At 46.5% G+C, this 21,751-nt stretch overlaps 1 protein-coding gene and 1 long non-coding RNA gene across 3 annotated transcripts in view; one reads left to right on the plus strand and one right to left on the minus strand.

Moving 5' to 3' along the window:
• LOC309526726 overlaps positions 1–14,038 on the plus strand; it is a 168,371-nt gene extending 154,333 nt beyond the window's left edge. The window contains exon 2 of the long non-coding RNA XR_014216884.1: positions 13,409–14,038. This is a non-coding gene — a long non-coding RNA (uncharacterized lncRNA). The remainder of the gene's footprint in view (positions 1–13,408) is intronic.
• TIMELESS (timeless circadian regulator) overlaps positions 1–21,751 on the minus strand; it is a 72,860-nt gene that overhangs the window by 33,828 nt on the left and 17,281 nt on the right. For both annotated transcript variants that reach the window (XM_082212378.1, XM_082212379.1), the window contains exons 2-14: positions 19,116–19,241; positions 18,021–18,174; positions 15,802–15,916; positions 13,066–13,128; positions 12,722–12,823; positions 11,336–11,491; positions 9,661–9,794; positions 9,445–9,532; positions 7,312–7,491; positions 5,653–5,870; positions 5,427–5,530; positions 2,728–2,897; positions 1,325–1,441 (exon numbers count right to left, since the gene is read on the minus strand). In XM_082212378.1, coding sequence (XP_082068504.1) covers positions 1,325–1,441; positions 2,728–2,897; positions 5,427–5,530; positions 5,653–5,870; positions 7,312–7,491; positions 9,445–9,532; positions 9,661–9,794; positions 11,336–11,491; positions 12,722–12,823; positions 13,066–13,128; positions 15,802–15,916; positions 18,021–18,174; positions 19,116–19,212 — 1,698 coding nt within the window. In that variant the 5' untranslated portion in view covers positions 19,213–19,241. The remainder of the gene's footprint in view (positions 1–1,324; positions 1,442–2,727; positions 2,898–5,426; positions 5,531–5,652; positions 5,871–7,311; positions 7,492–9,444; positions 9,533–9,660; positions 9,795–11,335; positions 11,492–12,721; positions 12,824–13,065; positions 13,129–15,801; positions 15,917–18,020; positions 18,175–19,115; positions 19,242–21,751) is intronic.

Genomic DNA, 21,751 nt, shown 5'->3' on the forward strand with positions numbered 1-21,751 from the left:
GCTCCTGCCAACCTAGCAGTTTGAAAGCACATCAAAGTGCAAGTAGATAAATAGGTACCACTCCAGAGGGAAGGTAAACGGCATTTCCGTGCACTGCTCTGGTTCGCCAGAAGAGGCTTAGTTGTGCTGGCCACATGACCTGGAAGCTATACGCTGGCTCCCTCGGCCTATAGAGCGAGATGAGCGCCGCAACCCCAGAGTCGGCCATAACTGGACCTAATGGTCAGGGGTCCCCTTTACCTTACTATAAAATTGCTCAAGAGGTGGGTGAGGGGTTTTACCCCTTTTGCCTTATTTACATTTTTCCATGAACTTGGAAGACTTAGAAAACAACAACCCCAGAATGTTTGAGTCTTAATTTTTTTTTCCTGTACCCGTATCTGTATGCAAAGCTCTGCATGACTTTTGAGGAGGGGTTGCAACTCAATGGTAGAGCTTTGTGTGTAGAAGCGCCCCAGATTCAAGCCCTGGCGTCCCCAGATGGGGACTGCAAAGGTCCCTTTCTGAAACCCTAGACAGGCACTGCACAAGAGAGACTGCTAGGTGGGCCAATGGTCTAAGTTGATAGCAAAAGGCAGTTCCCTTTTGTGTGTTCCTATGACTTCAGACTCCTGCCAACCTTGCAGTTCGAAAGCACGTCAAAGTGCAAGTAGATAAATAGGTACCACTCCGGCGGGAAGGTAAACAACGTTTCCGTGTGCTGCTCTGGTTCACCAGAGGCGGCTTAGTCATGCTGGCCACATGACCTGGAAGCTGTACGCCGGCTCCCTTGGCCAATAAAGCGAGATGAGCGCCGCAACACCAGAGTCGGCCACGACTGGACCTAATGGTCAGGGGTCCCTTTACCTTTATGACTTCAGAGCCTTGTGCATTTTAGAACTGGATCAAGCAAGAGAGCTGCAAAAGCGCCGCTCTCCGTTTCCAGACAGCTAGAAAACAAAATGCAGGAGCCCCCAAGCTGCTGTGTCAAGACTGGTTATTTCCCAGAAATGACTAAGCCATTTCTCACCTTCTCACCCCTTGCCTTTTCCTGTAAGACCTATTACAGTCGTTAAGAGTCGTCAACAGGCTCACCTCAGCTATCTGCCAATCTCCCATTCCCACCACCCTTCTGAGTATTACCCCTCCCCACCTTCTCACTATATAGAAGGGTCTGGCAACTTCTGTTTCAGTGTATCTGAAGAAGTGTGCATGCACACGAAAGCTCATACCAAGAACTAACTTAGTTGGTCTTTAAGGTGCTACTGGAAGGAATTTTTTTATTTTGACTATGGCAGACCAACACAGCTACCTATCTGTAACTGGTTATTTCCCATTATCCTACCTTGATGCATTTATCAATTTGCTCAGCCAGCCCCGTCCACATCTTCTCCAGCTCCTCAGGCGCTCGGGGCTGCACAGCCGAGCTAGCAGGCTTCTTCTTCCTCTTGATTTTCTTGCTCTGCAACAAACCAGCCAACAGCTTCCTGGTTTCTGAGCCAGCTTTTGAGGAAAAGGGGCTGCTGACAGAAGTATAGCATTCCTAGAACCCTTCCTCCGCCAGCACGACCCAGGGAAAGTGATTAAATCAATCCTCTCGCCTTACTAGAAAAATTAACCAATAAACTGAAACTGACATGGGGACAAATAGAAGAAGACGCCTTTACCCCGGTATGGCTCCCCTTTATCACGTACACAGCCCAACAAGACAATGATAAAAATCCACCAACAGCATACGAATCAATATGGCGAACCTGATCCAAAACACCCACCCACCCCACTCACACATAAAAACAAAGACCACCGCAGCCAACCCCAAATGAACAGCCACACGCTAGGCCAACCCCAACCTCTCTCACCACCAAAGGAACACAAGTGAACAGCAGAGAACCTGCACGAGCAACGCTGACACCAAACCCCACATATATTAAGTAAAATAGAAACATCGCCACCCGACCCCACCCCCACTCATCTTTCACCGTATTCTTCCTAATGTCTCAACAAACGAAACTGATTTGTAAATAAATAATAATAATAATAATAATAATAATAATAATAATAATAATACAGTGGTGCCTCGCAAGACGAAAAGAATCCGTTCTGTGATTCTCTTCGTCTAGCGGTTTTTTCGTCTTGCGAAGCAAGCCCATTGATGGATTAGCGGATTAGCGCTATTAGCGGCTTATCTGCTGATCGGATCAGCTGATAAGCGGCTTAGCGGCTTAGAAAAAGGGGGGGAGGGGAAAAACCAGCAGGAACTCGCAAGACATTGTCGCCTTGCGAAGCAAGCCCATAGGAAATTCGTTTTGCGAAGCACCTCCAAAACGGAAAACTCTTTCGTCTAGCGAGTTTTCCATCTTGCGAGGCATTCATCTTGCGGGGCACCACTGTAATAATAATAATGGGTTACGTGGGAAAAAAATACGAGAGACATTGCACATACCTTTGTAAATCAAGAAAATCTTTAATACATTATAAAAAAAAATCAATCCTCTCGGGCCCAGAAAGTGTGCGCAGTGCTTCACAGACGCCAACGATCAGCTTGGTTTCGCAGGTACTGCCAATCAGCTGTTTGTTGGTGTCCGCAAAGCCCCACCCTTACCTATCCCCACACCTGACACCCTATATGACATATAGGGAAGGGCAGGTCTGTGTGGCTTGGCTGAAATGGAGAGGCCCAGTGCGGCCTACTTGGGACCCGCCAGCTTCCCCGCATGGAAAGGACTTTGTCCCCAGACACCAATATACCTGGACCACTAGGCTGCTCCTCCCTTTGCAAAATCTCTCCAGCATCTTCAAGAAAAGGTGAGTGGTCTCCACCAGATCTTTCAGGAATGACCTGGGCTGCTTTGTGGCATCAAACTTACGGAAGAGGGTGAGGAACAGCTCGCGGTACTCCATCAAGTAGAAAATGTTGTCTGGGAGAAAGAAGCGGTCATGTTGTTAGTGTTATCCGTGCACAAAAGCCAGCGTTTCCTGCTCTACAAGAAAAAAAATAGCGGAAGGAATAGGATCCTAAGCACTTCATGCTAAATCCACTTGGGGGCCGGGCAACCTGTGTACAGCTCACGACCAGGTTCCTTGAGGTTGCCTTATAGACCCAGTAGGGTCTGTTGAATGGTCTCTTTAAATTTGAAGGTTCATTATTGTTCCACAAGATGTGTATGTCTTTAAGGGCCAGAGCAAATACAGTGGTGCCTCGCAAGACGAAAAGAATCCGTTCTGTGATTCTCTTCGTCTAGCGGAGAAAGGGAAAGGAGATTGTTAGCCGCTTTGAGACTCCTGAAGGGGAGTGAAAGGCGGGATATCAAATTCAAACTCTTCTTCTTCTTTTTCGTCTTGCGAACCAAGCCCATTGACAGATTAGCGGATTAGCGCTATTAGCGGCTTATCGGATCAGCTGATAAGCGGCTTAGAAAAAGGGGGGAAAGAAAAAAAAACCCGCAGGAACTCGCAAGACATTTTCGTCTTGCGAAGCAAGCCCATAGGAGATTCGTTTTGCGAAGCACCTCCAAAACGGAAAACTCTTTTGTCTAGCGAGTTTTCCGTCTTGCGAGGCATTCGTCTTGCGGGGCACCACTGTAATGTGACCTAGTTTTGCAGCTGTGAATCAGTATAGCAGGTGCTGTTAAGTTGTGTTAATTAAGCTGTGTCAGCAATTGGGTATAGTATATAAAGAGCAACACCTAGCTCTCTCAGTACCCTGGTGGTTGGGTCGTGCTTATTGATATGTTTAGTGTAAAAGGAGTTTTTGTTATTAAAATCTAGCTAAAGTTATTTTGTGTTCCTTGTAATGTGTGGTCTCCCCAGCATGCTTTCTGTCGCGCAACTTATCTGCAAATAGCCAACAGGGTCACTGTGTCCTGCTGGAGTTTTCCCTTCCAAGTCCAAAAAATATCAAAAGCCCTCTCCACAGTAACTCGGAGCTGGGATTCAGAGCAGATGCCCCCGTTCTGTGGAACAATATCCCTGACCAGTGCCTACTATCGGTACTTCCGTGAAACAGAAGACATTTTTGTTTTGACAAGCTTATCCAGCTGTATGGAAAAGTCTCTGTTTTAGGCGTTTGTTTTCTATTGTTTTTCCAACAAGATCTTCAGTGGCTTAGCTGTTTCTTAGAGATAATATTTCTAAAAAGACATGTCTAAATGGCAATTCATAAATTGAAAACAAGAGCAAGCGGACAACCATTTCTTTCTTCTCCATTGTCACCTATGTGCTCTTGAGGCTACCTAATGTGGGAATGTTCTGGGGTGCAGGAGAGGATATATTGACTAATTATATCCTTATCCAACTTGTGCTAACAAGTTCCCAAAGTATCAGCAGAGTTTATAGACATTCCCCTTTAAGTTCGCAACGGTAACGTGTGCACAGGTTCGCTAGAACCTCTATAATAATTACTCTGGTAATTTCCCCTTTGTTCCCTCTTAAAATACAAGACACAACACAGTCTTTATAAAAGTATAAAAGAGTTTACTCACGTTCTGTTCACAATATGATCCCAGAAGGCAGACAGCTTAAAAAGGTTACATACATTCAGAATCTATCTTGTAGCAAGACAGTCCTTATCTCCTCTCTTGGCTGGGAGCCAAGAGAGCATCCTTAGATGCTTCCTCATCGAAGGAAAATGGCAGAGAGAGAGAGATGGCTGCCTGCCCTGTGCTTTTGTCATTACCTGCACAGGTGAGGCCACACCCACCTCTGGTCACATGCGGAGGAAGTCCGTCCCCAGGAAGTTTACCTGCTTGCTGGACAGACATCCCTCCCCATGTTCTAACATGTACACTCTAGGAATGTTGTCATTGACTGCTCCTGTGTTTACATCCCACACCTAAGACAGCACATCCACCCAACACATAAAGCTCTCAAGTCATTGCCTCTCAATCTGAACTGGGTCTTAAGCACAGACAGAACATTGTTCTAAGTGGTTTTCAACCAGTGTGCTGTGGCACCCTGGAGTGCCTTGAATGATGGTCAGGGGTGCCGCAGGCAACACTGGCCTCCATCCCTCTTCCCTTCCTTCCCTCCTCTGATGCCCTCTCGCATCTCTGCCTGCCAAAGGCTTGCACAGCTGTTTGTTGCAACACCCCTGGCTTCAAGCTCCCCAGGCGAATAGTGCCTCTGGGGCTGGCCAGGGGGTGCTTCCCAGGCCCCTGTGAGACAGTGTGAGGAGGCACCTCTTTCGGGAGCAGGGAGGACAGCTCAGAGACCAGGGGCGGCAGCCCAGAGGACTCCCAAGGAGAGGGGAGAAGAGGAGGCCAAGGGGAAGGTATTTCGAAAAGGGTGAGGGGCTGCCAGCTCTGCAAGCAAGGGGTGACACAACTGGGCTCCTTGGCCCCACAGGGGTGCCGCAGAAAGAATGTAGTTGCTCAAGGTAGCCATGGACTCCAAAAGGTTGAAAACCTCTGTCCTAAGAGGTTGTGTTTTCTACAACTAAAAATCCTCACTCTTTATGATGTGGCTGCTGTTGCGCAAAGCTTCTTCTTGAGAACGGTCCATTTCGTGCACCGTCGTTAGCAGTTCCTGGTAGGCTTTGAGAGCCAGATGCATCCTGGAGAGACAGGGGAAGACAGGATGAGAGGGCAAGTGACAAAAGCACTCAGTCGCACAGCCAAAACAAGAGGGGGGGAACCCAGCAGGCCATTCCACAGGGTGACTAACCCCCCCCCTTACCTTCTAGACCAAGAAGTAGCTTCCTTCTTATCCATAAGTAACATCTCATAGTATTTGGTCAGACTCTGCTCAATGAAGTAGAAAGTCCGAACGCTAACCGTTTCAGAAACCAGCTGAGGTTGGAAAGATGAAGCCCGGTTGAAGGCCATGAAAAAAGCCATGGCCCATAAGTAGTAGGTCTCATCGTGCTGCTGGGCCTTTTCCCTGATCAGGTGATCCTGCAGGATGGGAGAGAAAAGGAAAGTCAAGAGGAAGCAGCTGATCCTGTTACTGCTCCTTTTTTTGGGGGTTCCTATTACAGTGGTACCTCGGGTTACAGATGCTTCAAGTTACATACGCTTCAGGTTACAGACTCTGCTAACCCAGAAATAGTACCTCGGGTTAAGAACTTTGCTTCAGGAAGAGAACAGAAATCGTGCTCCGGCGGCGTGGCGGCAGCGGGAGGCCCCATTAGCTAAAGTGGTGCTTCAGGTTAAGAACAGTTTCAGGTTAAGAACGGATCTCCGGAATGAATTAAGTTCTTAACCCAAGGCACCACTATATTTTTCTTTACAGCATGAAAAATATAGTGGTACCTCGGGTTAAGAACTTAATTCATTCCGGAGGTCCGTTCTTAACCTGAAGACAGGAGTGCCTGGCGTGCTCTGGTCCATGGGGTCACGAAGAGTCGGACACGACTAAACAACAACTACTATATTTGCATAGTGGACAGCAAGAAATTTCAGATGCAGAGCACAGTGCTGGTAACTTCTATATAAAAGATGAACACTTGCACCTTTCTACTTATTTTGCGCAATAAAAAAGGACTGGAGGGAGGTCTTTATGAGACCTATTCCTCTCCATGTGTTTCCAGGGCATTTGTCACCAACCAGCACCGGTTTTTCTTTACAATACAGTGGTGCCTCGCAAGACGAAATTAATTCGTTCCGCGAGTTTTGTCGTCTTGCGATTCTTTTCGTCTTGCGAAGCACGGTGTCAGAAAAGTTTTGGAAAAGCTTCAAAAATCACCAAAGACTTTAAAAACTTCAAAAAAGGCTACCACACCGCGTTCTATGAGTTGCTCCTCGAAGTCAAGTCGCAATTGTATTAGCGGTGTTAAGAAAAAGGAAACAAACTTGCAAGACGTTTTCGTCTTGCGAAGCAAGCCCATAGGGAAAATCGTCTTGCAAAGCAGCTCAAAAAACAAAAAACCCTTTCGTCTTGCGAGTTTTTTGTCTTGCGAGGCATTCGTCTTGCGAGGTACCACTGTATTTATACTGGGTTGTATCCAGCAAAGTCATTGACCGGCAATCCAGTCTGGGAGTTCCTCCAACTCTCCGATGCAGATTTTTTTCCGAGGTGGGGGAGGGTCTGTTGCACAAGTGGAAACTGTTTTGTTTGTGCAACGACGTCACTGGATTAAACTCTTACTGCCCAATGACAAAAGTTAAAATTAAATCCTTAAAATACAAAGTTCTGATCTAGAACAGAAATAAGGATGACGTCTTGCCAGATCCGGCTGAGTTGGCACTTTTATGTTAAGGAACCGATATCCCCAAGGAAGACAATGCTGAAGCTCTGCCCAAGACCACCAACATCCCTCCCCTCCCTGTTCCCTTTTCCAGGACACTCCATTTGCCACCCCAAACTAGCTTGGCAGGATACAGACACCACTCTCACCTTGACCAGACACATCAGGCGATTGTAGCAGTTCTCCAAAAACTCCACGCAGAACTCCTTGAGGAAAAGCCTTACGTTGAGGGCTGAGCGGCGAGAGACGCCCTCACCATCGCGGGCAAGCTGGCGCCTCTTTGGCACCCGCCGTACCTCCTTGGCCAGATCGTGGCTGTAGTTCTTCACCTGCCCAGGAACAGGAGAGAGCAGAGAAGATACGAAGGTCGGGATGGCTGCAGCGGTGACCCAGAAACTACAATTAATCCAGAACGTGGCAGCTAGACTGGTGACTGGGAGCGGCCGCCGAGACCATATAACACCGGTAAGACCTACATTGGCTCCCAGTACGTTTCCGAGTACAATTCAAAGTGTTGGTGCTGACCTTTAAAGCCCTAAACGGCCTCGGTCCAGTATACCTGAAGGAGCGTCTTCACCTCCATTGTTCTGCCCGGACACTGAGGTCTAGCGCCGAGGGCCGTCTGGCGGTTCCCTCACTGCGAGAAGCCAAGTTACAGGGAACCAGGCAGAGGGCCTTCTCGGTAGTGGCACCAGCCCTGTGGAACGCCCTCCCACCAGATGTCAAAGAGAAAAATAACTACCAAACTTTTAGAAGACATCTGAAGGCAGCCCTGTTTAGGGAAGCTTTTAATGTTTAATAGGTTATTGTATTTTAGTGTTTTGTTGGAAGCCGTCCAGAGTGGCTGGGGGGGACCCAGTCAGATGGGCGGGGTATAAATAAAAAATTATTATTATTATTATTATTATTCTCCTGCCCCATTCCTACTCTCGCCCTGCCTGTAAGTCCTACTTGCTCTAGCAAGCATGAGAGGGAGGTGCACACCATGTGTGGGGAACCCCTGGACTTCTGTATGTTGTTGAACTACAACTCCCATAATCACTGGCCATTGGCCATGCTTGCTGGGGCTGCTGGGTAGCGTAGTTCAGCGACGGCTGGAGGGCCACAGGTTCTTCACACCTGAGGTATGCAAGGGCACCAGAGGAAGAGTATAGGTGCAGAATCCACAACTACAGCTTCCTCTGCAGTTGAGGGGGCTTGTAAGGGTAGGCAAGTTGGGGCTTTCTGGGCTACCACTTTGTTGTTGAAGTAAGAGTAGCGAAAACACAGCTAAGAAGCTCAAACCATGACTGACACCCTTCGTTGGAAATTAAACCAATGCCCAGACTTTAACATTCAAAAGCTTTACTCGCAGAATCTCAAGTTATAGATGAATTAAAACATAATATTTACAGCCACGTGCTTGTTCAAGCATGGGAGTACAGTCTCTTCTTCTAACTTCCAAACAACTGTATTTTCCTCTTTCCAGAGCTCAGCCTTCTGTATCTCAGTTAGGCCATGCCTTGCAGTTCCTATGAGAGATTGCCCACTTTTGCCTTCTCCTGCAGCTTTGCTCTCTTTCTCCCAAGCGGAGAAGCACTCCGACACTCGATTCAACCTAGCAGTGTTCACTCTGGATTCTAAAATTCAGCCATCTTGCCTCACATTAAACAGAGTCTCTCCTCCACTGTATGCCTCCCATGTGACCAACAATAGCCAATCACATGAGAACTCCTACAGAACTCTCTAGAACTTGGTTACCAACCAATCCAATTTAAACACAAAGTAATGCATGCAAGGGACATGGGTGGCGCTGTGGGTTAAACCACAGAGCCTAGCACTTGCCAATCAGAAGGTCACCGGTTCGAATCCCTGTGACAGGGTGAGCTCCCGTTGCTCTCTCCCAACTCCTGCCAACCTAGCCGTTCAAAAGCAGGCCAGTGCAAGTAGATAAATAGGATCCGCTCCAGAGGGAAGGTAAACAGTGTTTTCGTGCACTGCTCTGGTTTGCCAGAAGCAGCTTAGTCATGCTGGCCACATGACCCGGAAGCTGTACACCGGCTCCCTTGGCCAATAAAGCAAGATGAGCGCCGCAACCCCAGAGTCAGTCACGACTGGACCTAATGGTCAGGGGTCCCTTTACCTAATGCATGCAAGCATTTATAATGTCTGCGAATTAAATTACTATACTTAACACACTTTGCAACCCAAAGTAGCAAAGGGAGGCCTTCCACTTTGAGCACTGCCAGGCAACGCCTCTCCCCACCACACACACCCACACACGTGCACCCACATCAACTTACATTCTGTAGCCCCTTATGCATCACAACGTCTCTGTCTCCAAAAGACTTCAGGCCCTGAATGACGTAGCAGCCACCGAAACGAGAGTGCCTGCGTATATATCATATATCGGGGGAACAAGCATAGTTTGAATCAAGGATCAGAAGTGTTAGAAGCACAGGTCTTACTGACTAGTGATTTAAATTGATTTGATTTAAATCGAATCCACCCTGCCTCACCTGCTGCTTCGCTGGAGAACTCGGCTCTTCTTCTCAGCCAGTTCCTTCTGCCTCAGGTGCTCCAATTCAGCGGCGTCTGCGCTCTGCTCCTTGGCTGAGCGAGCCTGCCCTGTTGCTGCCAGTTGCTCTGGGTTCTGTTGGAGACACGGACTTCAGTGACTTCCGGCAAGCCAAACTAGGCTCACCCAATACCAAGCCCATCCCAGGCAGAGAGTAGTCACTGCAGGTTGCCTATTGGACAAGGCAATCTTCCTGCCTGTCTTCTGTGCCTCCCAACTTTGAGAAGGCTTACAAAATGCTAAACATATGGACAACAGTGTTAGGTTTGACCGGGGAAGGTTAACCTGTGGCCATTTAGATGTTGATGGACTGAAACACCCAACATGCCCGGCCACTGGGCCCTGCTGGCTTGGTCAGCAAGGCAGCCTGCTAGAGAACAGCGAGATCTAAAAAGACACAGACTCCCCATCCTTGGGTAATGTCAACTAACTCACCCATCACTTCACCTAACAGTGACCAGGTGAAAAGACTCACAAAATGACCATGCTCAAGACACGTCCGTTTTTGCCCTTTGCATATGTTATCTGAAGACACATTGTCTCTAAACCTGGAAGTCCTGTTCCTATGTATTCACAGATATACTCGGTCCAATATATCTGAAGGAGCGTCTCCACCTCCATCGTTCTACCCGGACACTGAGGTTTAGCGCTGAGGGCCTTCTGGCGGTTCCCTCACTGCGAGAAGCCAAGTAAAAAGGGAACCAGGCAGAGGGCCTTCTCAGTAGTGGCGCCCGCCCTGTGGAACGCCCTCCCACCAGATGTCAAAGAGAACAACAACTACCAAACTTTTAGAAGACATCTGAAGGCAGCCCTGTTTAGGGAAGTTTTAATGTTTGATGCATTACTGTATTTTCATATTTTGTTGGAAGCCGCCCAGAGTGGCTGGGGAAGCCCAGCCAGATGGGTGGGGTATAAATAAATTTAAAAAAATATTATTCACTAGTTTTGTTAGCAACCGCTGTTTCCCAACCCACCAAAAACTGTCCCAATTACACCCCACCCCACAAGTCTCTCACAAGTACAGGTGAAAACTATTGCCATCTCCTCTTTCGTCTTGTATTCAAACTCTCCCTTTTCCTTCTTCCCTTTCTACAGTATATAAGTTTTGAATGCCACTAAATTCCTGGGGCTTCATTCCCACTTCAAGAGCGTTTCTTCAGCCGGAAACTCATTTCCGGCACCTCTCTGGGAGGCACCATTGCCATTACAGTCGTACTGTATATCTCGAATGCCTTGGCTCCCGAACAAATCGGCTCCCGAAAGATCGAAACCCGGAAGTGAGTGTTCTGGTTTTCAAACATTCTTTTGGAAGCCGAACGGCCGGCGGAGCTTCCGATTGGCTGCAGGAGCTTCCTGCAGCCAATCTGAAGCCACGCCTTGGTTTCTGAACGTTTTGGAAGTCAAACAGACTTCTGGAACGGATTCTGTTTGACTTCCAAGGTACGACTGTATAAGAGAACAAGGGAGGTGTTCATGGAGAGCTCCGACACCTCTTTTTCTAGAAAAATAGCACTGCCAACTTCTAACACAGAGACTGTATCCAATGGACAGCCCAACCAGCCACCTGCAGTTTATCGCCCGCCTTGCCCAACCCTCTTCCTCCTCCCCTTTCTTACCTGGTCCCGGAACATAAGGGAGATGATCTCAAGCACATGTAGGCTCCACTGCTGCTCGCTCTGGGAGCTGGCCAAGAATTTGAGCAGATCATCCATGCCACTGATGTGGATGGCCCATAGCACCCGGTCATGAGTGTTGGCATCGTCGTCAATGTTCTATGGGAAAGACCACAGGAGCCTGAGTACAAGGGTACTGGGGTCCTCATGACCTAAGGTGCTTCTTCTTCTGAGTAGGGATACCAAAGGGTGAGGGGAAGGAAGGAAGGAAGGAAGGAAGGAAGGAAGGAAGGAAGGAAGGACACTGTGGTTGTTGAGGACAGGGATACTATCCGTTGCTGGCTTTCAAACTGCATTCCAAGGAACAATAAGTTTGTGTTAAATACAGTGGTGTCGTGGTTCTCAAACATAATCTGTTCCAGGAGTCCGATCGACTACCGGAACCGTAGCTCAGCAGTGCTAACCTAGTCTGCAATGTCAGACCAGGAGCAAAATCCCTCAAAATTTTTGCTAGGGTTACTCCTATATAATCTAAATGGAGACAATGTGCAATGCACATTTTAAGCAGAACTACTGACACACCTCACTCCTGCAGAGGTTGTGTGTGGAAATCTATCATGTCACCTCACGTACTAGCGTGACATAGCGAGCAAATCTCTTGCAATATACCAGAGACAAGCAAAACCTATGACTGTTCCCGTTCCCCTCCACCCCTTATCCAGCAGATTTAACGGTAGCGTGGTGAATGTGTAGTGATGTGCGTATAATGTGAATGTGTAAGCCAGCAAGCCTCTGCTTCAAGTCAAGCCTAAGTCAAGCCATTATTATATACAGTATTTTTCCTGGTATAACACGCCCCCATGTATAAGACGGAAAGGATTGCCCAGAGCTGTTGAGCTTTTGGGGGTACAGTGGTACCACGGGTTAAAGTACTTAATTCGTTCCAGAGGTCCGTTCTTAACCTGAACCTGTTCTTAACCTGAAGCACCACTTTAGCTAAGGGGGCCTCCTGCTGCTGCCGCTGAAGCGCGATTTCTGTTCTCATCCTGAAGCAAAGTTCTTAACCTGAGGTAATATTTCTGGGTTAGTGGAGTCTGTAACCTGAAGCGTATGTAACCTGAGGTAACACTGTATAAGACAACCCCCCCCCCCAATTTCTAAACACGGTTTTAAAATATAAAACCTCATTTTGTACACGGAAAAGTACAGTAATTCACCCTAAAACGGGGTATAAAAACAACAACAAAGCAGTGACTACTGTGAAAGCAGACATACAGGTAGGTGAACCTCTGCAAAAGCTCAGGTGCTTCTTTCGCACCTTCAGGCAAAGCCCTAGACCAGTAGCAGCCTGACCGCAATTGGGTGCCCACCCGGCAGACATGCGAGTACCTTCTCCTCATCGGGATCGGCCGGGACGTGCAGCACATTGCGCACCAGCAGCAGGATCCGCTCGATTAAGAGGTTATCCTCCTCCTGGCGCTGTTCCCAGTCCTGGGGATAGGAAGGAAGGAAGGGGCAGGTCATCATATATAAACCCCCCACAACACAAGTGGGTCACAGGGCAGAGCTTTTTTTTTGCCTCTACCCAAAACCCAACCTTGCCCTCCCCACCCCCTTTTTTGGGTCCCCTTCCACATCCATTCCCTAAATCCCTTCTGGCTCCTTGCACTTGAGGATCGGGTCCCCCACAAAGTGCCACTTCTGGGACTGGGGGCCAAAACGGTACTACTCACCAGCTGCAGCAGGTCATATAGCTTTTCACTCAGTACCCCAAAGATCTTCTCGTTGGCAAACGCCTACAAGGTGGGGAAGGAAGCGTGTTAGTCTCCCCTGTGATAGGAATTTTATGGCCTTAGATATATGGTAATGTTCATAAGCGTACCAACCAAGCACGTACATAGATCAGCACAGGAAGACCGACCTGGAACCATTTTGATTCCTAAACTGAACAAATGTTTTCTCTGCAAGGTCAAAGTAGAAAAGCCTCCCCATTGTCTTTTCCTTCACAATTCCTGTCTTAAGGGTATGTCTGTGTTTGAATAGGGTGTGAGCTTTTGACCTGGCCCAGGAACTAAGTATTTATCACTACAAAAGACTGGCCAGGCTCCCCAGGCAATCCAATCAAGTAACGTGCCAGACAGGAGATAAACAAGAGAAAAACAATATTCAAATTTCTGTTTTAGACCGCCTTTTCTGTGATGTAGGTGCGATGTATCTGAGGGGTGGTCTTAGGTTACACCCCTTCTGTGATGTATGTATGTTTCTGGGGGTGGTCTTGATCTACAGGGTGGCAATTTCAAAAGTCTTTATAAGGCCTTGCGTGCCATTTTTCTGGGTTCCTCCTCCCTCCTGCGTGTGAGGGGAGCACCCTGTTGCAACAGATCAATAAAGATCAAGCTTACTAGCTGCTTTGCTTCTCAATATTCTCTGGTTGGCCTCTGTTATCTTCTACCAATAGGGAACCTATGTAAGGACTCTATATGGGCTCTTGGATACCCCATAAGGGAAAAGGGCAATTTTTGTTTACAACACCCCTAGAGCAGTGGTTGTCAGAGGGTGTGGCAGGAGAGGATGACAAGCATGGCAGGAAGCTTCAAGGGCAATCAAAGAAACATTTAAATGTTTCGGTGCAGTATAGTGTAGCACGGCATATTTTTCGCTCCATAAGACGCACCTGACCGTAAGACGCACCTAGTTTTTAGAGGAGGAAAACAAGGAAAAAAATATTCTGAATGTATGATTTTTGGGGTTCATGCTGTGGCCACAGACATGTGATCTGATGGTGAATTTGGGGTGACCCAATGTAAAAATCCTGAGGATCCATGGGCTTTTACCTCCCCCTCTCCCAGGCAGCCTCCACTAGCATCCCTTATTTCTCTTCGGATCACACCGATCAGCTGTTTCCTTTCAACACTCCCTACCCTCTTGTTTGCCTTCGTGTCTTTTCCTTAGCTGGAGCAGTTTTTTGCTCCTCCTTTTCTTCTAATTTCTCTCCTTATTGCTTTAGTCTTCTCTTTCAAAAACAAACAAAAAACAAAAAAAAACATTATCTGCTTTTTGCTCCTGGGCAAAAAAAAGTGCATCTTATGGAGTGAAAAATATGGTATTTCTGTTGTCATTGCAGAATATGGATAGTTAAGAGGAAGAGCATCCAGTGATACTGGGGGCAATCCCAGTTGTAATCCCGAATCACAGTGCTAGCAAAGACTTGTTCATATTTGGGGAATTATTCACGTTCTTATGTAGCTGCATTGTTTAATGCTTTCTGGGTGTCCCATGATCATATTACAGTGGTACCTTGGTTTAAGAACAGCTTAGTTTATGAACAACTTGGATTAAGAACACTGCAAACCCGGAAGTAGGTGTTTTGGTTTGTGAACTTTGCCTTGGAAGCAGAACATGTTCTGCTTCCTGTTGAGTGTGTTCCATTTGTAAATTGAGTCCCCCGCTGCTACAGGAAAGCACGCCTTGGTTTAAGAATGCTTTGGTTTAAGAACGGACTTCCGGAACGGATCAAGTTCGTAAACCAAGGTATAAAGCAGTTGCATTCTATGCTATATATCAAGCACTGCTAGCAGTTGTTTATCTTTTGTTTCCCAATGTATTTCTTATTAATAAATATGTGGTGCGTTGAGAACAAATTTTATTCTGAAAGTGTGGCCCAGAAGAAAAGAAAAGAGTTTGAGAACCACTGCCTTAGAGGGAGCTCAACCCCAGAAGAGCAGATCCTTGCTTTCCCATCACTAGCCTGCCCACTATTGCTCTCCACGCCTTCCTGAACTCAAGTCCACCTCCAAGGCCCTCAAGACAGGGCCCTCTATCCCAGAAGGCTGCAGCTCCTCCCCTCCCCTCTCATCTTCAGTCTGAATCCAGCAAAGAATTATTTCCAGAAAGCTGAGAGTGTGCCAGAATTCTGCACAACTACAGGAAGCACCGCTGCTCAAGAAACACAAGGCAGTCCCACATGGATCCCAGGAAGGATTGGAAGATGAGAGGCACCAGTACGAACTGTTAGAATTCCTGATCTATGATTGCAGTCATGGGATTTTTGTCTATCACATGATGGTATATGCTTTGACTCCGCAGAGTGGGAAGTGACGGAGACAGGATGTTTGTGTTACTGTGTTCCGTGAAGTGGGACTGTTGTGCTTTGTTCTTTTTTGTCTTTGCTGTCTGATGCTAGAAAGAGAGGGAGGCACGTTGCAGTGCTCCCTGTGTGTTTATATGTAAATAAAGTAGATTAGCCAAAATGCTGAGTTGCTGAGGTCTGTCACGCAAGTTGCGCAAACTCTGCGGATCCCTAAGTGTGCCAATATCTGTTGGCATCGGTCGCTGTGATGTTCAGGCCGAAGAAAGCTTATGAAGCTCCCAAACGATCGACCAAGAGGGAGAGAACATGCCAGTCGGCCATGTGTCTCTACCATGGTCCTACTCGAGTGTAGGCCGAGCTCCTGACACGAACCACTCACTTCTTTGTAAGCCTGCAGATAAGAGACGATTTGCAGGAAATGGTGTCGGAAGCTGGCTTCCTGGGGGAGTTTGCCAAAGCAGAGGACAGCTGGCTGGGTTAGATTTACCATTAACCTAGGAGAAAATGAAAACAAAATAAGAGGCTCCAACAATTATTGTGAAATAGCTTCATGGAGTCCTAAGCGAGCGACAGCCTTGATGGGGCTAGTGGTTCTATGCTTAAGGCTGCCAGTGATAAAACTAGAGATTCCACTGGCTGGCCTGCTCTGTTCAAGGAGAGCGAATGTGAGAAATAAGGAGGAAGAACTGAAATTTATTTTACCCGAGGCTTTCTGGAGCCAGGTTTAAAACCAGCAGATGATACAGTCTTTGGGGCTCAGTTTAAGTCTTAAAATTATGGAGTGCATTACAAAGAAGCACCTTTTCTCACAGCAGAGAAAAACAGGCCCATCTCTTCTGATCGTTAAGCAAAGCCAAGTTCAGGATTCCACTTTCAGAGGGCAACCAAGGGTCTGGAAACCAAGCCTTATGAGGAACAGCTAAGGAAGCTGGGTATGTTTAGTCTGGAGAAGAGGTGACTGAGAGGTGATATGATCGCCATCTTCAAATATCTAAAGGGCTGTCACATGAAAGATGGAGCAAGCATATTTTCTCCTGCTCTGGAGGGTAGGACTCAAACCAATGGATTCACGTTACAAGTACAATCATACCTCGGGTTACAGGTTGCGTTTTTTCGGGTTATGGACTGCTGAAACCCAGAAGTACCAGAATGGGTTTTGGAAGTCGCGCATGTGCAGAAGCACTAAATTGCACTTTGCGCATGGGCAGAAGTGCCAAAACGCAACCCGTGCGTGCGCAAACACGCCAGTGCAGGTTGCGAACGTGCATCCCACATGGATCACATTCGCAACCGGAGCGTCCACTGTAAAGGGATTCTGAATAAAACCAGGAATAACTTTCTGACGGTAAGCTCTTTTTGACAGTGGAACGGACTCCCTTGGGAGATGGTGGACTCTCCGCCTTGGAGGTTTTTAAGGCTGGAAGGTCTAGGTGAGATTCCTGCATAGCAGGGGGTTGGACTGAATGACCCTTGGGTTCCAACTCTACAATTCTATGATTCTAGGTATATGGCCACAAAGGAAAGGGCTCTCTCAGGAGAAACTCTCACCTTAAGAAACTCTAGGTTTGAAGACTTCAACCAAGTCTTACTCAGAGGAGACCCAATGAAATGAATCAATACGACCAAGTTCATTTTAATTCTGAATAAAACTTGGTTGAATGCCACTCTTCCCTTTATCGCGTCCCTAGGGGGCTGCATTCAGATTTGCGGACCACAAATTATACAGGCCCGATCCAGATCAGAGAGTGGTGGTTTGCCATCGGGCCGTAGCTCCACGGCAGATGAAGCAGATCAAAATTATAAAGAAAGCTGGGAACATTATGGAAGTTCCTGTCACAATTTTTGCAGGCCTTCCTTTTTTCAGAGTATTTTGTATCTCCTTATAAAGGGTCACTCCTTAGATATTCAGTGGTACCTCTGGATGCAAACAGGATCCATTCCAGAGCCCCGTTCGCATCCTGAAGCAAACACAACCTGCGTCTGCGGGTTGCGATTTGCCGCTTCCGCGCGTGACATCATTTTGACCATCTGCGCATGAACGAGCAGCAAAACCTGGAAGTAACGCAATCCGTTACTTCCGGGTTGCCGCAGCACGCAACCCGAAAATACTCATCCCGAAGCTACTTTAACCCAAGGTATGACTGTATCCCAGTTTCATTTATGCATTGTATGCCCTTACACCATAACCTCCGACTTCTTCACCATCAAGGCTTTGGACTGAAATGAGTTATTAGTCCTGTCTCTCATCAAAGCGCTGTCAGGGAACATTGTACGTACATGAATAATATTAATTCATTCATCAAACCTTTTATTGGCATCACATACAAACATCCATAGCAAATCAATACAAATCAATACAGAATTACTGCCTTCCCAGCGACACAAAACATTTGTCAAATGAAAGAGGCAAAGAAGTCTAACATTACATCTCTGGGTCTCCAGGGAGATCAGACATCTGCAATGTGTTTCGACGACAAAAAACCAGCTAAAGATATTTAGCCACTAACTTGGTGAGCTCCTGATTATTATGATATTAGTGTACGGGTTTTAGTAAACCTGCAGGAGCCAAGCAAGTCATCCCTCACCCACGCGGGTTACCTGATAACAGCATCAAAGAGCTGTTTGTCTTGCGGGTATTGGACGATGATAGGGATCAGGTCATTCTGTAGAATGTGCGCCGCCCCCAGCTGTTGCCGAATATCCCTCGTCTCATCTTCGTGGCGCAGGTAGCGGATCAAGTCTTTCACACTCTCTGAACACGGAGAGATGGACAGGGAGAGAAGGGTTATGTGGGAGCAACATTGGAAAGGATGTGAAACAAAAAAGCACATGGAATTCCTGTCCCATCACTTAAAAATTAAGCAAGGTTATACAAGAAGTTATATTATTGCTGCAAAAAGAGGAAGCCCTTTTTAAAAATGGAGAAAACAGAAACCCCTGATTATCTTGACAATACAGTGGTACCTCAGGTTAAGTACGTAATGCGTTCCGGAGGTTCGTACTTAACCTGAAACTGTTCTTAACCTGAAGCACCACTTTAGCAAATGGGGCCTCCTGCTGCCGCCGCGCCGCCAGAGCACGATTTCTGTTCTCATCCTGAAGCAAAGTTCTTAACCCGAGGTAATATTTCTGGGTTAGTGGAGTCTGTAACCTGAAGCGTATGTAACATGAGGTACTAAAACACACACACACACATATATCATTGTTATTTATTGTTTAATAGCCACAATTATAACATCACAATTATAACAAATAAAGGCTTGGCATATCTCGCTTTGTGAGTCATGAGTCTATCTCATATATCAATTTCACCTTTTAAGTTGAATTACTGAAATAAATGAACTTTTCCACGATATTCTAATTTTCCGAGCTTCACCTGTATATGTTGCAAGCTGCACAGAACCCAGCCAGATGGGCAGGATACAAATTTCAACATTATTATTTATTATGCAATGCAGGAATCTTTTGCCCAAGATGGCTTGAACCCAGAACCTTGAGATTAAGAGTCTTGTGCTCTTATGACGAATCAGTTTTCCTAAGTGTATAAAAATCACACGCTTCCCTAAAATGCACCCCTCATCCACACCCCCATATCAACTGGCTCCATTAATGAGTCTGTTTGTGACAGGCATACCACCGCCCCACCCCCTTTAAACCTCCAATATACCCCTGCTACCCCCTGGGGTCTCTCACCTAAGCAATCTGGCTCTTTGTGGTAGGTGTCCCCTTCCAAGAAGCCCAGGGCGCTGCACGTCGCCAAGAGTTCGCAATTCATCATGTACAAGTCCATAAATCTCAGCCTAAGTGAAAGAAGGGAGCCTGTGGAGAACAGAAGCAACGTTAAGCCATGGAGGTGCAGGGTCATTCACAAAACAAGGGCAGCAGCTCAGTAAAACAAAACGGCTTTTGCTGCCTGCAGAAATCCAGGCACTGGCTTGCCAGGGGTTACCGTGTCGGACTAGAACCTCATGAGGCTTTGGCACAAAACTGGAAGCAAGAAGAATTACCGACGAAAGAAGAACGGAGAATGAAACTGATGGGATTATGCAGAATTAGATAAACTAACAGGAAGGATTCGAAACCTGCAGGACCAGAGATTCTCAGAAGACTGGAGGAAATTTACGGACTACTGCGTTTGAAAAGTAACTCTGATGGACAGATTACACTAGTAGGTTTGCAAGAAGTTTCGTAAGGTGAATTATTTGAAATACTGCAAAAAAGACAATAAGGAGAATTATTAGTTAAGGATAATTAAAGGTAATGTGAAATTAAGAAATGCATAATAAATGAAGAAAACAGCACACGGACCTAGTGGTGGGAGGAAAAAATCCTTAAATAAGAGACACGGGGGAATGATTAATGGACTTCAATGTCTGTACACTAATGCGCAAAGCATGGGAAATAAACAAGATGAGCTTGAGCTCTTGGTACAGCAAACTAAATATGGCATAATAGGCATCACTGAAACCTGGTGGGATAAGTCCCACGATTGGAATGTAATAATGGGGGGATACAATCTATTTCAGAGAAACAGACCAGACAAGAAAGGAGGAGGAGTGGCGTTATATGTCAGGGATGTGTATACCTGTGAAGAGATCCAAGATTTAGATCCTCAAAGCCAAAGTGAGAGCATTTGGGTCAAAATTAAGGGAGAGAAGAATAACAGAGACCTCATTGTGGGAGTTTACTATAGATCCCCAAGCCAAACGGAGGACATAGATGATGCCTTCCTGGAACAAATGGCCAAGCATGCAAAAGGAAGGGAGATAGTAGTAATGGGGGACTTCAATTACCCGGATATTTGTTGGACGTCAAACTCAGCCAAGAGCATAAGGTCAAACAGATTCCTCACTGGCCTTGCAGACAACTTCATTGTCCAGAAAGTGGGAGAAGCAACAAGAGGAACAGCCATTTTAGATCTGGTCCTAACCAATGTTGATGACCTGGTTAGTGGGGTAGAAGTGGAAGGATCATTAGGCGCGAGTGATCATGCTCTTCTGAAGTTTACTATACAGCGGAAAGGAGCAGCCAAGCATACTAGGACTCAATTTCTTGACTTTAAGAAAGCCGACTTCATAAAACTTAGGGAAGTGCTGGGTGAGATCCCATGGACAACAATACTAAAAGGAAAGGGAGTTCATGATGGCTGGGAGTTTGTTAAGAGGGAGATACTAAAAGCACAACGTCAGGCAATACCAATGAGACGGAAACATGGAAGGTGCCTAAAGAAGCCAGGGTGGCTATCTAAAGAACTTTTAACTGAATTAAGATTAAAAAAGGATGTGTACAAAAAATGGAAAAGGGGGGAAACCACCAAAGAGGAATTCAAACAAATAGCCAGCACATGTAGACACAAAGTCAGAAAAGCTAAAGCACAGAATGAACTCAGGCTTGCTAGAGAGGTTAAAAGCAACAAAAAAGGCTTTTATGGGTATGTTCGTAGCAAAAGGAAGAACAAAGAAACTGTGGGGTCACTCAGAGGAGAAGATGGTGAAATGCAAACAGGGGACACAGAAAGGGCTGAACTACTCAATGCCTTCTTTGCCTCAGTCTTCTCCGATAAAGAAAACAATGCCCGACCTGAAGAATTTGGAGCAAATGATTCAGCAAAGGAAACACAGCCCAGAATAACTAAGGAGATAGTACAAGAATATTTGGCTAGTTTAGATGTATTCAAGTCTCCAGGGCCAGATGAACTGCATCCAAGAGTATTAAAAGAACTGGCAGATGTGATCTCAGAACCACTGGCAGTCATCTTTGAGAATTCCTGGAGAACAGGCGAAGTCCCGGCAGACTGGAGGAGGGCAAATGTTGTCCCTATTTTCAAAAAGGGGAAAAGAGAGGACCCAAATAATTACCGCCCAGTCAGTCTGACATCAATAGCAGGGAAGATTCTGGAGCAGATCATTAAGCAAACAGTCTGTGAGCACCTAGAAAGGAATGCTGTGATCACCAATAGTCAGCATGGATTTCTGAAAAATAAGTCATGTCAGACTAACCTGATCTCGTTTTTTGACAGAATTACAAGCCTGGTAGATGAAGGGAACGCAGTGGATGTAGCCTACCTTGATTTCAGTAAGGCATTTGACAAGGTGCCCCATGATATTCTTGTAAAGAAGCTGGTAAAATGTGGTCTTGACTATGCTACCACTCAGTGGATTTGTAACTGGCTGACTGACCAAACCCAAAGGGTGCTCATCAATGGTTCCTCTTCATCCTGGAGAAGAGTGACTAGTGGGGTGCCACAGGGTTCTGTCTTGGGCCCGGTCTTATTCAACATCTTTATCAACGACTTGGATGATGGACTCAAGGGCATCCTGATCAAATTT

This window comes from Podarcis vaucheri (genome assembly GCF_965113315.1).
Source record: "Podarcis vaucheri genome assembly, chromosome: 2".
In the NCBI taxonomy this organism is placed as follows: Eukaryota; Metazoa; Chordata; class Lepidosauria; order Squamata; family Lacertidae; genus Podarcis; species Podarcis vaucheri.